Consider the following 18,094-nt stretch of genomic DNA (forward strand, 5'->3'; position numbering starts at 1 on the left):
TGACTTCAGTAGAAGAATGTCAGCAAGCATGTTTGGAAAGCTTAAGAAATGTGAAAGTTTTCATATCTTGTGATTTTTAAACCCCATTTTTCTCTCCTGCCTTTAGAGGGAGAACTGGAAGAAGAGTGGCTTAAGGAAGCTGGTTTGTCCGATCTCTTCGGAGAGTCTGCTGGGGATTCCCAAGAAAGCATGGTGTTTTTGTCAACACTGACTCGGACCCAGGCCGCTGCTGTTCAGAAACGAGTAGAGACAGTCTCCCAGACCTTGAGGAAAAAAAACAAACAGTACCAGATTCCTGACGTCAGAGACATATTTGCTCAACAGAGAGAGTCAAAAGAAAAAGTAGGTTTTTTTTTGTTTTTTGATGTTAAAGCAAAGGAATAAAGGCTTTGAACCGGTTAGACCAATCCAGTTTAATTCAGATAATTAAAAACTTAATGAGCACTCCTATACCAGGCACTAAAGCTCCGTGCTGGCAGGGATCGAGAGAGACCTAGTCCCTGTCTTCTAGAAGTTACACTGTTGGGGCAGAAAATTAAACAAGTTAAAATTCAGTGTGATAATCCTTGTGTTAGTTGTCCTGACTACTGACTGTTACTTACAGAAAAGTAGGAGGCAAGGGATTCTTCCTTAGTTATTAACTCCTGTTTGAATATTTGCCTTTCCTGAGACTCATTTGGGGATGAACTGAAGTATGTGTGCATGTGTATGTGTGTGTGTGTGGGGGGGGGGGTTGGTGAGGGAGCTAACTGCAGTATAATTAGAAAGCAGGAACCCTGAAATATGAAATAACTTCCCCTTTGTGTCGAGTCCTTAACATAGTGCCTAGCATGTAGGAGATTTGAGTAAATATTTGTCAGGATGATTAATTTATAATGGAAGCTGTTGGAATCCATGAGGAGACTGTGGGGCTGATGGATGAAGAGATAACAGGGCGGGCATGGTGAAAGTGAGAGACCTCGGTTGCTTAGAACAACCCCTTGGTGGGTTGTTTTGTACTCATCTATGAGGACGCGAGGAGCTTACACAAAATGTAAATTAATATCATCTCTTCCTTTATCAGAAAAATCTTCTAAAAAAAAAGTTAGCTGAATTAAGTGGTATTCTTAAGGTTAAATTGGATTTACATTCTGGATTATTCTCAGGTGTACTGAATAGTCCTGGCCTAGAAGACCCAGGAGGGTTTTGGAATGAGAACAAACAGAAGGAATCTTGAACGGTGATGATAGTAGTACTAATTCCTGCCACCACAACTGAACACTTACTGTGCTAACTACTTTGCTTGCTTATTTCATTTAATCCTTACAGCTGTCCTGCGAGTGAGGTATCACCATTTCCAGTCTACGGCTGAGGCTCATAGACTTTAAGTAACTTGCTCAATGTCCCGTAGATAGTAAACCCAAATCTGTGTGACTTCGAAGTAGGTGCCTTTAACCACTGCGTGTCCTGTTGTATTTGGGTTTCCCTATATGATTCTGATATTAAGTTATCTGAACAAGATATCCTATTTATACTACAAATGAAGGGTACGAAAAATCATATGATTCTTAAAAAAGAAAACTACCTTGTATTTAAAGTATCTTTCTGCCATGTAGAGGTTTTCTTTCTGTAATCATTTTATTCTTCCGAGAAATCCTTAATGGCTTCAGATTGCTACTCTGTTTGCATAGGCAATTTTGGATCAACTCCAGTCTATTTGATAGGAGTTTTGGGGTCACTGGATTGCTCGAGGCAGGTCTCTCACTGCTGTGAGGCAGTTAAACACTTGCATACCACCCAGTGGTTATTTGGGACAGCCACTGGGGTTGAAGGACTGGACTAGGTTTCCAGATGTAGGAAAATGAATGGTAAGGAAATACAGTATTATGACATTTCCTTCCCAATTAAAGAACCCTCCCTAAGGGAGTTAAGAGGAAGCAAAAAGGGGGAGGGGGAGAGAACTGAGTCTAAGTAAAATGTCTGCTGTGGGATTCCTGCCAGTCTCCAAGAGGATGTTGCTACTCACGGCTAGAAGCAGCAGTTTACAGCAAATTCTCGGTAATATCTAAGCCACATGGTTTGATTCCTAGGTAATGGGCGGATTGTATCATCTGATGGCACCATTAAGAGAGAAACAGCACAAGTAAATTAAAATCACGTTAATTTGCGTACACTGCATGCCTTTAATCAGAACACTGCCACCCATTAGAGATATGTCTCCCATTCCTCAAGGAAACAGGGGCCAGACATCTTCACTTGCAGTTCTTCTGTTCTCAAAGAAGTACACATTTGGCTCTTCCATTTTAAAATGCTTCCTCACAGGATGCCTGGGTGGCTCAGTGGGTTAAAGCCTCTGCCTTCAGCTCAGGTCATGATTCCAGGGTCCTGGGATCGAGCCCCGCATCGGGCTCTCTGCTTATCGGGGAGCCTGCTTCCTCCTCTCTCTGCCTGCCTATCTGCCTACTTGTGATCTCTGTCTGTTAAATACATAAATAAAATCTTAAAAAAAAAATAAAATGCTTCCTCACAAAGCCCTTGCTGACATGAGGAAATATTATACAGAAAGGAATACTGTCGGCACTGGTATCTTCATTTGCTAAGGAGAAGTTCTGACCACATGCTCCAAAATACATGTTCATATGGAAGATTAGATCTGCTCACTGTGTTCATTGTGCTGTGGAGGGCTGGCCTTCCACAGGCTTGTGGGCAGAGAGAGGAGGACGGTATTTGCTCTGTCTTGAGGGGAGCTGAAGTAGCATCACGACCCTCATGCCACTTTTGTGATTGAGTAGTCACTATACACTGTCCTCTACGAGCTGCACCAGTGGGCTCATGCTTTTCTAGACTCTTCGTAGGCTGCCGGTGAAGGGGAGAGTCCTTCCTGGTCAACGGCATGAGGTGAAATGAAGGCTTTTGTCATCCTTTCAAACACTTCATTTGACTGGAGATGAAAATCCAATAGAGTGATTGTTTAAAAAATAATTCTTTCAAACTTACCTCTGTGTATGATTGAACTAGACTGCCTTTCCTGATTCCTGAATTCCTTCTGAAGACTTACTTGGAAGGAGGAATTATTACCTGGCCGCACTTCCTGGTGAGGGGAGCCAGCCATGTTCTCCTGTATCTATAAACCCTTGGAGGTCTACAATTTTATTTTCAGGTGTCACTGCCCCAACCCCTTCAAAAAAAAGTTTCTTTGACTATCTGAGCTCATATTACCTGCTTGGTAATTTAGTTTTAATTTAGCTCACATTTATTAGTGGCTTTTTTTTTTTAATTTGAAGAATTTTGATTTTATTTCCTACATGTCAACTTGCAATTTTGTTTTATAACAGCATTATCAAAATATAATCCAAATACCATCTAATTCACCCATTTAAAATCTATAGTTCAGCGATTTTTGGTATATTCACAGATTTATAACCATCACCTCAGTCAGTTTTAGCACTTTTTCATTATTCCCCAAAGAAACCCATTAGCAGTCATTCATGTATTGCCCTCCTCACCCCTAAGCAACCACTAGTCTACTTTATATCTCTATCTCAGTTGCTTATCCTGGACATTCTGTAGAGAAGGAATCCTGTCTTGTGATTGGTTTTTTTTACTTAGTCTAGTGTTTTCAAGGTTCATCCACATTACAGTTTGTATCAGTACTTCAGTTCTTTTTATTGCTGAATAATATTTCATTGTATGGATAGACCACAATTTCTTTATCTACTCTGTTACTAGATATTAGCAGTTTTTTTAAGTTTGTCGTTACCACTCAACTAAATAGTGGTGTGCTTGATGGCAAGGAAACTTTTTTTTTTTTTAAAAGACTTATTAGAGTGTGGGGAGAGGGGCGGAGGGAGAGTAAGAATCCCCAAGCAGATTCCCCGCTGACCACAGAGCCTGACAGGCTGAGGTTAGGCTTGACCCCAGGACCCTGAGATACCACGTGAGCTGAAATCAAGAGTCAAGACTCTTAGTGTTTTTCATGTTCCTTCTAGGGGTTAGTATTATGTCTCTACAAATTGGGGGCAACCTAATATTTGTTGGATGATTGCTTGTTGATTATAAATATAGTACTTTTTTTTTTTCTGTGGTGGTTACAATTCTGAGTATGTTTCTTATACTCCGAAGGCTGGTAATGGAATTATGTACAATACCATTTCTCCGGTTGTGAGTTGGAGATGACTCACTGGCCCACTTTCTATCTTTAGGTTCCAGATGGCATCGACACACAGTCAGTCAGAACAAATGAAAATAAATATCAAGGAAAAGATGGTATGTTGGACCTGTTCTCTTGTATTTTCCTGTTTATTAGCATAACAAGCAGATACAACCTTTTAACACATTCACCTTTGATTCTAGGAAGCAAATTTTATTAAAATTCTAATACAAAGTTCCCAAGTAGATAATTACATAAGGCTGGAAATATAGTGGGCCTTCGATTTTTTTTTTTTTTCAATGTTTGTGCATCTCTGTATAAACATCTCTATGCCTAATCAATTTCCCCAACTGTTTACCATGTGCCAGGTACTTTGTGAAGATGTTTATTTTACCTAATTTAATTTACTCAAGAACTCCGCATAGTAGATACTGTTCTGAACCCATTTTACAGATGAGGATATGGAGATTTAGAGATATTAAGTGCCTTTCCCAAGGCCATACAGCTACTGAGTGGAGCCAAAGAATTTGGAGTTTCATTCTGAAATCGATAAGTTCTTTTTTTTTTTTTTTTAAGATTTTATTTATTTATTTGACAGACAGAGATCACAAGTAGGTAGAGAGGGAGGCAGAGAGAGAGAAGGAGGAAGCAGGCTCCCTGCTGAGCAGAGAGCCCCATGTGGGGCTCAATCCCAGGACTCTGGGATCATGACCTGAGCTGAAGGCAGAGGCTTAACCCACTGAGCCACCCAGGCGCCCTGAAATCGATAAATTCTTAATTCATAAGTGGATTCCTTTTTAGAAAGTTTATAAAAACTTAAAAAATAATTTTGGGAGCAATTCCTTATCATTCCTTTTTCTTTTTTTTTAATTCTTAAATTTTTTATAAACATATATTTTTATCCCCAGGGGTACAGGTCTGTGAATCGCCAGGTTTACACACTTCACAGCACTCACCAAAGCACATACCCTCCCCAATGTCCATAACCCCACCCAATTCCTTATCATTCTTATCATACTTTTTCTCTTCTATACCTGTTATTTCTGAAACGAATTAGAAATTCATGGCATGGGTGAAAACAAGTATTAAGACTTCATTAGCACTTAATCAAGAAAGAATTTTTAGCTTTCTCCCTTATTTGCAAAAAAAAAAAGTATTCCAAATGAAGCTTAAAAATTTAATCTGTACTGTGTTATTTAAAAACTGTTAACGGAGGTGGTCTGTGTTTGCCAGATGCTGGCTCAGGGACTTGTCCTTTTGTTTTGTTTATGATCTTCAGACCTGGCACCTGGAGTGCCCACGCCATTCATAGTGTTGTATTGGGATTAGAGGTAGTAGGGGAGGAGTGTAAGGCAGACTTGGGGAGGACTAGGAAGTGTTTCCTGCCTTCTCCTCACTATCGGGTTAGTCCAAGATTACATGGGATGTCTTGGAGTCTTGGAACATCAGTATCTCTATTTTTCCTACCATGCTTTTCTAAGAACTTCTCTGCTATACCCTTGCCTTTAGAAATAAGTAAATAATCGTGTGCATGTATGTGTATGGACACAGACATGGCTATGTCTGTTTCCTACACTTGGGTTTTTATATATGTTCAATGAAAGAGATTTATTCTAAATGAAAAAGTCACAGAAGTCTTAATGTTGTAAGGGTTGTCCCATTTCAAATTAATTAATTGGCTAAGTACTATTCTTTTTATTAAATTATAAAACTCTATGCCAATGGCCCACTGTTTTTATACATACAATTAGAAACATTAATAATGCCCAAATAATTTTTCAAATTTTCATCTTAGTATGCTTATTTACTTATTTTCTCTTGATTTCTTGATTTCAGTGAAAGAGGGATAATTCTTTTTAAAAATAAAGGCACTAAAAAAATAAAATAAAAATAAAGGCACTTTGGAATATTTTGAACAGTTGAAAAACTCTAAGGAGTTGTGTAAAATATTTATAACCCAGGGCTATTGTTCACTTTAAAACCAAAGGAGAATAAAGAAGTTATACTATTTACACTTTAGGACTTTAAGAGTCAAAAGGTTTATGTCAGAATTCTCTGTTAACTTTTCTCTATGAGAGTAGATCATTGATTCATAGAGATTTTTATTAGTCAATTCACCATCTGTTTCTTGCAGCAGTGCCTACAAATGAAACTATTTTTCCTACTGTCTACCTTTACTTGATCTACCATTTGAACTCAGGCTTTTATACTGTAGGTATTTTGATTTTTGTTTTAAATATTTGCCACAGTTGGGAGGAAATTCATATATTGTAAATATATTTTACCTTAATTATAATTTCTCTACTTAGCTTTGAAATTAGCACAGAGCATTTTTTTTTTTTAAAACAGGGTCATAGATCTGTGATTCATCAGTCTTCTATGATATCCAGTCCTCATTACAGCACATACCATACCACATACCACCCCTCTACCCCTCCCCTCCAGCAACCAACACAGGATATTTTCTATGTGGAGCAGTGGTGATATGGCAGTATTGAGGGAGAAAAAAGAGTAGTTTTAAAATTCTTGTCCATAAACACACTACTTCTGGAAAGGTAGCTTCTAATTTAAGAAAATGGCTAATCATTTTTTTCCCCCCTCAGACTGGTTTCCTAGGAAACCAACATACATATTCACAGTAAAACATACAGCAGTGGAAGGTGGTGGAGAAGAAAAACTAAAATTGCGCTTTGACATTTAAGTTAATACTTTAAAAATTAATTGTAAAATGGTTTAGTTATTCTAATTAAAAGAAATGTCACAGGCTATTGGAATAGCAACATAAATAATATACAAATGTGCCAAAGATGGTAGCAGTAGGTAATTACCATCAAGGAGCATCACATTTATTCTTATTTTTGAAATTGACATTGGTATGTGTTTACTTACTCTTAACTAGGAGATGCTACCAGGCCACTGAGGTAGTCTGCAGGGCCCAGTGAAAACTGAAAATGTGGGACTTCTTGTTCAGATTCCAAGGTGGCAACAGCAGAGTGTTAAACCCAGGAGGGTTGAGGCCTGAGACTTCACAAGTCAGTCACATGCCCAGAAGCCTGCCCTGCTTATCAAACAGAATTAATGAGGCTAGAGTTATGTTTATTCCTCATTTTCTATTGGGTGAAACAGAAACATATTTTTAAAATTTAAATGACTATAAACAGATTTTTCTGAAGGAAGCAGTGTTAATAACACACACACACACTCACACACACACATATACACATATATGGCATGCCTTTATTGAATTTTTAAAATAACTTGACCTTATAGCACCTTGCTGTGTTAGTGCAGAAGTGTGTAAATGCACTATGTAAGTTTATTTTGTAATTCAGAGCTGCTCACCATGAATTAAAAGTCTGCAATGAGAAAAACAACAACAACAACAACAAAAACCCAGTAATCCTGTCATTGGTTCCAAGGTTTTTCTAATGTGAGTTATGTTTAAACCAAAAACTTATTAACAAATTGTGTCAATTAGAACTATTTTCTCCAAAGCTCTAAAGCTAGTGTTTTAGGCAACAAGGACTTCCAGGGTTAATTCTTTCCTAGAAGATTAACAACAGACAAAAAATGTTGAACTTATTATATACCTTTGAAATGTTGATGTAAATATCCAGAATTTATTTGACTAGGTTTATAGTTGTGAGAACCTCAATAGTCTTTGATATAATTGGGTACAAAACCTATTGGTTCCTGTACCAGGTACTTTGAGACCCGACTCCCTCTGTGGCAAGTGTTTGGCACTAACTCTTATTTTGGAATTCTTCCTCTGATAGGTAAATAACATTCCAGAAAAGAAACACAGGGTGTGGAAGAAGTCTATTCCAGTAATGTATTTCCCTGTGAGAAAATGAAATGGTGTATTACTAGTTCTAAGAGAGAGTAAAACTAACTTCCTTGAAATCCCCTCTCCCCACCTTTTTTTTTCTTTTTTTTGCTTTTGCTTTTAATCTCCCATTGTAAAATAAAACAACAATTAAGTCTACTAAATTTTTGTGAGGCTTCTCATTCAGAGTTTGAGATCATCTATCCATGTTGGACTTTCACCCAATTTAAGCACTGTGACCTCACAGACAGATTCCATAATTGAACTATGGCTTCTATACCTCCTATACCCTGCATCCACCATTGGTAGGATTCTTGGGGTAAATGTTTGCCTTTAAAATAACCATTAATTATTGACCATAGTAAATAATATCTTCCCCAAAGGTTTTTATGTAGTTGATTTAAAGAAGTAAAGAAGTAAAAAAAAGAAATAAAATATATTAATTGAACCTTTTTGTTTTTGTTTTTTTGTTTTTTGTTGTCCCAGACCAGGCATCTAGCCTAGTTGTGGGTAAAAAAGAGCTGATTCCCCTGGTTGCTGAAGAGGCAGCTGCCTCTGAAACCGATATCAACCTGGATGTATCGTTTGCAGAGCAAGCCGTCAATCAGAAAGAGAGCTCCAAGGAGAAGGCCCAGAAGAGCAAAGACTGTGATGCTCCGTTATCTGTACGTAGTACACTATTCAGATTTCACTCATCAGCTTTTTATTTTGGAAATTTCAGATCCACAGAGAAGCTGGAAGAAGAGTACAGCAAACACCCCTGCAGGGGTCACGTAGACCCATTTAACAATGAATATTTTACAACCTTTGCTTTTCTCCTCCTGCATCTATCTGTTTATATGTTGTGTTGTCAGCTACATACTCACTTTTTTTAAAAAGACTGATTGATTTATTAGAATGTGGAGGGAAGGCAGAGGGAGAGGGAGGAGAGAGAAACTCAAGCAGATTCCCTGCTGAGCTCAGAGCCACGGGTGGGGCTTCATTTCCCGGTCCTGAAATCATGACCTGAGCTGAAACCAGAAGTTGGACACTCAACTGAGTCATGCAGGCACCACTCACTATTTTTTTTTTTAAAGTAAGCCTTGTGCCCAATGTGGGGTTTAAACTCATGACCTACTAGAGTCCCATGGTCTACCCACTGGGCTAGCCAGGCACGCATTCCCAACTTTTTCTATTTTTATTTTGTTTTGTTTTAAGCTTAGCAAAGACATACGAACATTGCTATAATACTTAAGAAATTGAACACCAAAACAATAATTATATTTTACATATGGTCTATTAAAATGTTCCCATTTGCCACAATATTGTCGTGTATAGCTTCCATCTTCTCCAGCCCCATCTGGAATTCAAATAGGGGTCCAATGTTGCATTTGAGTTCGTATCTTTCTGGTTTCCTTGAATTTGGATCACATCCCCTGCTTTTTCTTTAATATTTTGAAGAGTGGAAATCAAATTTCTGACTTTGTTCCTCATGACTGGATTCAAGCTACACATTTTTGGCCAAACTGCTGCAAGATAAGGTTGATGTCTGATTGCATCATCAGAAGAGGGTCATGGAGTCACACGGCCCCTTTATTGGTGATGGAAATATGACCTCTCAGTTAGGGAGATGTTCACCAGATATCCCTGTTAGAAAGATAACTTTCCCTCTGTGCAGTTAATACTGATTTGTGATCCTTAGGACTGGGCGGATATTCTAATCGTCAGTAACAACCCATTGCCCACTAGTATCACCATACATTTGTGATTCTTGCCTGAAGTAGTAATTAAACTCGTGTTTGAGAATTTTCTTATTCCTTTTTTTCCTATTCTCTTTCCTATCCTATTTCTTATTCCTATTTTTTCCTACTTTCTTGTTCTTTTATTCCTAATTTTCTTATTCCTTCTATTTTGGGTGGTTGGCAATCTTCTGTAATTGTTGATTGCCCTTCCTTTTCTCTTTTTGTTTTTGAATATCACTGTGGACGGAGGGCTACCTTTTTTCAATGTTTTCTAAATCATTATTGTTTCTCTTTAAAATTTTTCTAAATTTAACCCGTGGGAGCCCTTCAGGTTGGTTCCTGTATCATTTTAACATGGCTTCGTTCTTTTACTTCTTTGCTTTCTTGTAGAAGATGTTCCCAGGCTCGCTTTGTACTTTTCTTCTCCCTGACTTGAGGGAATCCATTTCTTCAAGGAGCCCTGGTTTCTTTTAGTAGCAGATAGTATTTAGAAACCAAGCTCCGTGTACTGAGTGTTCTTGTTACTACAAAACATGTCTTACATTTTAAAAAAATACATGTATTTAGGGGCGCCTGGGGTGGCTCAGTCGTTGGGCTTCTGCCTTCGGCTCAGGTCATGATCCCAGGGTTCTGGGATGGAGCCCCGCATCGGGCTCCCTGCTCAGCAGGAGTCCACTCTCCCTGCTTGTATTCCTTCTCTCCTTGTATCTCTGTCAAATAAATAAAGTCTTCTAAAAAATTCCATGTATTTATTTATTTTGTAGAAATTCACACTGCAAAAACAAAACAAAATTGTGTAATGAACTTTCCAGTACTTTCCCACTTGCCCCAACATTCATTAATCCATGGCTAGTCCTCACCTCTTTGTACCCCCAAACAGTGCTCCATTCTGTGTTATTTTGAAACACATCTCTGAATTATATATTGTCATCTATAAATACTTCAGTATGTAGTTCTGAAAGAGGGGTTTTTAAAAATGTGCCCAGATTCCCCTTACTGTACCTAAAAAATGCTAACAATTCTTAAAGATTTTTTTTTTTTTTTTTTTTTTTATTTGACAGAGAGAAATCACAAGTAGATGGAGAGGCAGGCAGAGAGAGAGAGAGGGAAGCAGGCTCCCTGCTGAGCAGAGAGCCCGATGCGGGCCTCGATCCCAGGACCCTGAGATCATGACCTGAGCCGAAGGCAGCGGCTTAACCCACTGAGCCACCCAGGCGCCCAAAAATGCTAACAATTCTTAACTTTCAGTATCCAGTCAGTGTTTAAATTTCAAATTGTATCACAAATTTTATTTTATTTTTTTTCAGATTTGTTTGAATCCGGATCCAAATAAGGTTTATGCATTGCAGTTGGTCGATACGTCTTTTGAGACTTTCAGTCTCTCCCTCCTTCCCTCTCTTTCTCCATCTGTTATTCTCCCTCTTTGTCCCTCAAAATTTATTTGTTGAAGAAACCTGATGATTGAGTTGTAGAGAATCTTCCCCTATAATTCCTCATGGTCTTCTGTTTCTTTTACATTGTTTGACTATAGATTTATCAGGTTCAGTGTGTTTTCTTTCTTTCTTTTTAATCAGGATCACTTCATATGTGATCATGTATCAAGAGACACAAAATATCTGATCATCTTTCTCTTCGTGAAATTGGCAGCCACTGCTAATTAATGCTTGATCCATTCATTTATTAATATTGACAAGATGATGTTTTCATTTCTTCTTTTATTCATTTAACTTGAATACTTATTTTAAGAAAAAGTTTCTCAAAACTGTGTTTATTTTTCAGTGTTAATTGTTTTGATTCCTTAGCGTCTTTCACTAGTGAGCAGTTAGTGTTGTTGTATTTTAATTTTCTTGCAAAAATAGAATTTAGCTCATAGATGTAGCCTAGACACAATTTCCCATGTGTAGCTGCTACAATTTCTGCTCTAGATCTAGAATCATCTGTCTCTCCAAGAGACCGTGGTTCCATTTAATAAAAGCATACTTTTGTAACTATGATCAGGAATCTAGAACTGTTCCTTTTCCATGGGTTGGTCATTGCTGAAAGCCTTTCCCAAGGCAAGAAGTACATCTGTATGTTCTTTCTTCCATGCTGAGAATAGTCATTCTCCAGATACCCCAGGCGATATAATTAGAACACATATAATTACTTGTGTGTTACATCCTCAGTTAATGCCCAGTATTCTCCGAATAACAATACTACCCCTGCTATCAACAGTATCCTTACTAGAAAAACAGCTTAAACTTGTTTTTCTTTTCGTCAGTTGTTTGTGTCGTTGAGATATATCCCAAAAGGCCTGTAAGAATAAAATTACTGTGCTTGAGCTTGCATAGGATAATACTTCTCCATATGGTTAAGCTACCAACTGAATACTGGGTTGCCTTAATGGTTTCATTTTATTTTCAATTTTTAGGCATTGCTTTTTTGAAATTCAATTTTGTTTGTAAACATGTAAAATATTTTTGTAGTTCAGAAGTGGGATTTAAAACCAAGATGTATTAAAAGTCTGGCTTCTGTCTTTGAGCCCTTACTCTCTGTTCTCTTTCTCCCCTCACAGGTAAGTTTACCTTCTAGGTAAACTCCTTTTTGTTTGAATCTTATGGTTTATCCTTTTATTCTTAGGTAAATGGTAGCCCACAGTCACACTTTTCTCAACCTAGAAGTTTTTTATTTTGACTTAGTATATTCTGGAGATCACTCCATAGTAATATATAGAAATGTTTCTCATTCTTTTTTATAGATACATCATATTCCATTGTGAAGCTGCATCAAAATTTATTAAACCATTTCCCTAATGGTAGACATCTATGTTGTTTCCAAGTTTTACCATATATTATTAGGAATCTATTTATATACCTAATGGGAAAAGTAGAGGAATACATACCATTTGACTTGAAGAGATGACCTACAGTCCCAGACTCTCAGAATAGTGACAGTCTGTATCTCAACAGATGGAAGGGGTTGTAAGGGAAAGATAGGAGAGTCTAATTTAAAAAAAAAAAAAAATGAAGAGTTTGTTGACTTTTAAGTTGATTCAAAAGTGGAATGAAGTATAAGTTCCTATCTATTTCAGAGACTTAAGACTTACTCTCTTATTTCATTCTCTGCTTAACATTTATGCTGACCTCTCTTCTAGACTTCATTCATGTTGTACCCCAAGCTTGAAATGACCTTACCATTTTTTTACCTCTCTGTTGTTCTCTATTTACCAAGGAATCTTACCCCATTTTTGGGGGTCGAGTTCAGCATCTAAGTTTATTATTAGGTTTTCTCTGGCTGTGAATTTACATCAGATACAATATATCTTACAATACTTTAAGCTGTTAGGATGCCATGCTTTCGATAATTATTGTCAATGTATTCTTGTATTTATTTCTGCATATATGCATCTGTTCATCTATACAACCATTTATCCATATGTCTTCTGGAAGGCATGGGTTTGTAAGCTTTTCACAAGTCCTCAGCATGGTTGATGGAATGAATATTTATATTCATCGCTCTGAGGCAGGTGTCTAAGCAGATAAACCTTAAATTCCATTTCTACTCTATGCTCCCCTGCTTCTGTAAATAAGCAATAAGCTTTATGAAATACATTGTTCTCTGTTGACTTCATTTTTTCATTCATTTCCTTTTTTCTTACAGCATCGGGTAGTCTTTGTTAATTCTTTACGATCTCTCACAGCAGATTCAAATTTCTCTTAAATGTGGAGCTCAGGTTTCATAACCTTTAAGGGGCTTCAGTTTGAAAATGTAGCCACTACTTACTGTGTTTTAGGTACCTACTGTATCTCAGAAAATATGCTCTGTATTTATTTATCAAATGATCTCTATGAGGTAGATATTTCAATTCCTATTTCTCATACAGGGAAACAGGTTAGACTCTATATGGGATGCTAAGGCTTGGCTTAGATGACTCAGGTGACTCAGCTTTTGGATCTGGAGTTTTTTCTGGAAGACCATGTTGACTTCACTTAATGTGCCCTGAAGGTATAAATGCATTTAATTTAGGTGTGAGTTTAGTGACTCTATTGGTGCTGCTGACAACTTGCTCAGGATAGCTTGAGATATTATATAAATAAGATTTTGAATTGTTGGGTCCATCGTATACAAGAGAAATTTAATAATACTCTTTCATCCTGCTTTGGAGACTGAACATTAAGGGTTTAATGCAGAAATTTTTAAGATCATAGTTTTAAAATTACAACTGGTTAAGTCTATATCCTATATTTAATTCTTAAGTCTTAAGTCTTTATTTAGTATCTTTTGGATTCTTACTGAATTATGTTTAATTCAAGTAAATTCTTGTTCTATAATGACTTTGGTTTTCTGGTAACACCGTTTCATGGCTACGAAAGGTCAAAAACTAGGCATGTGGACCCACGTTGGCAGTTTGCTAGGGAACAGAACACCTCTGGAGGAAGCTGAAGGACAGTGGAAAAGGTGGTGTTTCGGGATTGAATGAAGACACTGAAAATCGATAGCAAACACACATTTGTACACAATACCAAAATAGATGTTTAGGCTGTGGTCCTTAGTTGTCAGGAAAAGGTTAAACTATGGCTCTTTGCTCTCCATTTAAAAAAAAAAAAATGCAAGAAATATAAAAAGGCAAATTCAAAAGTTCATTTGTCTAGAAAAGTATCCATCCTCTGGAAATAACAATGAATGAAATACTGTCAAAAAATCACATTTTACACGTAGAAAAATCTTAGGTAAGAAATGCATTTTCTAGCAGATCAAAAAAAAAAAAGTCATCTGTGGAAATTGATCAGGTGAGAATAGATTCTCTTGCTTTCCAAGTTGAGGCTAGAAGTGACTTAACATATTAAAGTCAAGTCCATCAGGGTCCCTCATTACTGATGAAGTACCTAAGGGGCCCTTTGTATTGTGAGATCCTCAAAAGAGGGGTGCGGTCTGGGAGAGCTACCTGGTTAATTTATGGTAACACATGGGAACTGATGACCTTATAATTTCTGAAAAATTTTATTTCACTTCGTTCTTGAAGCACATTTTTCAAAAGGCAAAGAGGCTTTCTTTTGCTGAAATTGCATTGCCTTCTCTTAGCCAATGAACTGAACCATCCAGTCTATTAACTAAACAAAAATGACAGGAAACTTCATAAATATTTAAAAGCTGCTGCTATGAATTAAACATTGGGATAAAGAACTAACTCCTTTCATTAAAGCACAATGTTAAATAAATAAATAAATAAATAAATAAAGCTCATGACAGAGATTGCTAGGGAAATCAAATGTTTGAACTAATATTATTTTAGGTTTCTCTAAACATTTACCTTGGCTAATGCTTTAAAGAATTATATTACATATGTTTGGTTTATGAGATCAATAGTAACTGATTTTAATAAAACATTTAGAACTTTAAAAAAAGAAAAAGGTTGGTAAATAAGATTGGTTCAGCCATTTAGAAAACAATGCAATGGGCAGAACTCAGGGGCCAGACCTGAAGAAAATGTGAAAAGTCTTGTGTGATTTTGAATGCGAGGCTCAGTGGGGAACCATCCAGCCAGTGGCTCCATACCTCACTTAGTTTGATTCTGGGCTTTCCTCCCTGTAGGGTGTATGTCTTTGCTCATTGAGTAGCCTGGGTCAGAACACCTGCAGTGCACCAGGCCTGTGGTCCATTATGGCTACGGAAATGATTAAGACCTGGCTTTTCTCTTTGAGGGGCTCCTGTTCCTCTATCACTACTGAGCAATCCAGATTCCTCCCTGTGTGCTGTGGTGGAGAGAGAAAATGGAGCAGAGCTGAATGGTTATTGCTGAATTTAGCATCTAGAATATCTGAATTTGCATCCTTATTTTGTCACTGGCTGTGTGGCCATATTTAGTCTATTAGTAAGTCTCAATTCCCCACTGAGAATGTGCTATAATAATTCTCATCTGTGGGGACTTTTGCAGGATATGACAAAAGACCATTTATCAAATAAGAGTGCTGTTTTTTTCCCTTACCTTACAGTAATATTTAGGAGAAGAGGAAAGCATGAGGTCTTGAAATTATTGAGAAGCTCTGTGAAGAAAAGTAGTAGTAACACTTAACCCTTTCTGAATGGGTTCTGTTGTTATTCCCATTTTACAGGTAACGTGGCTGAGGAGGCACAGGGGTGATGTAATTTGCCAAAGGCCACGTAGCTTGTAAGTGATGGAGACAGGATGGGCCACCTGCGCTCTGGTTCCAAGTTCTCAACCCCATGCGCTGCCCCATTAACACACTGGAAATTCACTTAGACTGGATGTTTAATGATGTTTATTGCTGTTTTATTTCATATTCTCATCAGGGAAAAAAACATATTGCAAAAAGTTAAGAAAGACCTATTTTCTCCTATAGTGAACTCTTTTTGAAGCTATAACAGATTCTATAGAAGAAGTTTCTGTAAAGAACTATGTAAAGAGGTTCTCTCTTTGAGTGGAGTTTGCTGGAAAGGATTTAGCTGCTCAGTTACCAAAATTTGTAGGCTTTAGGAAATGCTCTAAAACAATGATACTTAAACAATTTGGCCTCAAAACCCTGTTAGCTTCTTAAAAAGCATAGAGGACTTCACAAAGCTTTTGTTTCACCAGTCAGGAAGGATGTTGGTATTGAGGGCAGTAACTACCACGGCTTCCAGCACTTCGACAAAACCCTGGATACGCACGCAGCGTTCTGGCCAAGAATCTGATTTCCTGCTGTTGGGGCCTCTGTTGTCTCTCTGGTCGTCCAGCTCTGTGGAAGTGTTTTGTAGCTGAACCAAGAAAGAAAGCATACTCATAGTTCTATAGAAATTAGGATTTCATGAACGATTTTGAGGAAAGGAAGAAGACTGCTTTCTGTGATTTTGGAATGTGAAGAATTTCTTTGGATTGAGTTCCATGGAAGTTTGTCACTGGCCTGTGTTCTTGAACTATGGAACATGAATATGTAGACTAAGGAATTATTTCTTGTGATAAGTAAACAACAGAGATAGTGGGAGTAGAGGTTTTGTTTATATCACTTATACCTATGGGTATTTACCATATTGGAAATTGAAATTGAGAAATTAAAAAATTATTAATCCACTTGAAGTACAGTATTACAGTTAGCATAAATAACATTTTTAATGAAAAATAGCCCTATTTTCTAAAACAAATTATTAATGTGCCATGGTTTTACATTTCAACATTCCTAGCATCTTACTTTAGTAGAAGTCAGTTGGATTCTCACATCTACGTCTGTATTCAATCTGTTGGAAAAGCACCTATCTTATACCTTTGGAAAACTCCAGTGTGCAATCATGAGAGAATGGGAGTGAAAAAGGCAAATAATGTCTTAGGATTAATTATTAATAGTTTTGACCTCATAGGCTCCTTGAAAGGGTATTATGTAACTTCTTGGTTCCCTGGATCTGACTTTGAGAAAGGCTGCTTGAAGACATGTCTTTTATACTAGATTTTAGACCAGGAAGTGTTAATCATATGGTGAAAAAATGAGCAAAGTAAAAGGAGTAAAAGGGAACCAGTTAAACATCCTTGACCATTAAATGAGGAAGTCAAGGGTAACCCCAAAAGATATAGCCTTTATAACCCTTTTTTAATCAAGCCATTAGAGAATGATCACAGTAAATACAGTGGGACTATACTTTGTATTTAGTGTCTTAGAGAAATTCATATTTTTACTTTGTGGTTTGTTTCTTTATATTTAATGTATTTAATATTAAAAGTGGCTGAATAGGTAGTAGATAATATTGGTGAAAACAATAAATTGGCAGAAATATTGGCATATATTGGTAGAAAACAACAAAATACCACTTTACTTGCCTGTGGTAGTTGTATCTCTAAGTCTCTTTATTTAGCAGTGCAAGTAATAAAAATAGCATCCCTTTAAAGGTACTAGGGAAGTGCCAGGCATTAAACCCCACAACCGTCCTCTGAATTAGGTGGCCTTTTTCCCCACCTTCTCCCTGTTCTCCACCATCTGTTCTGCCTTCATTCTTCTCCCTCTGGTTATGCCCGGCTCCTTCTTCCTCACCCCTCCCCTTCTGCCATTTTGTAGAAAGAACAATCTGGTAACAATTACCAGATTGTTAGTAGCTGGTTGGTAGCAAGATGACTGGTAGGCATTCTGGCTTTAAAGGCCATGCTGTTACTATTCCTTCCATTCTTCCTGCCACCCCAATGCTATACAGACCTTCTGGGGTTTTATGACAACGTTATTATATATATTATATTGTAAATATTCAATATTTCATATCATATTTTACATATTTTTGACAGTAGCATAGGTAAAGTGTACCTTGCACATTCTAAGTACTCACTCATGGTTACTATTCCTCTTTCTCCTCATGGTTTCTCTTGACTCCTAATCTTTCTTTATTGTCAAAGGTCAGTAACTAGAGTTCTTTTTCTCCTTCAGTTTTACTGTCTCTGTTGTGCTCTCAGTCACCGGTATT

General features: G+C 37.2%; 1 protein-coding gene across 7 annotated transcripts in view; it reads left to right on the top strand.

The window, feature by feature from the left end:
• ARHGAP18 (Rho GTPase activating protein 18) overlaps positions 1 to 18,094 on the top strand; it is a 200,847-nt gene that overhangs the window by 144,335 nt on the left and 38,418 nt on the right. For all 7 annotated transcript variants that reach the window (XM_032339551.1, XM_032339550.1, XM_032339552.1 and 4 more), the window contains exons 3-5: positions 107 to 342; positions 4,182 to 4,245; positions 8,442 to 8,620. In XM_032339551.1, the coding sequence (XP_032195442.1) occupies positions 107 to 342; positions 4,182 to 4,245; positions 8,442 to 8,620 (479 nt within the window). The remainder of the gene's footprint in view (positions 1 to 106; positions 343 to 4,181; positions 4,246 to 8,441; positions 8,621 to 18,094) is intronic.

Source organism: Mustela erminea, chromosome 4 (assembly GCF_009829155.1).
Source record: "Mustela erminea isolate mMusErm1 chromosome 4, mMusErm1.Pri, whole genome shotgun sequence".
NCBI lineage: Eukaryota > Metazoa > Chordata > Mammalia > Carnivora > Mustelidae > Mustela > Mustela erminea.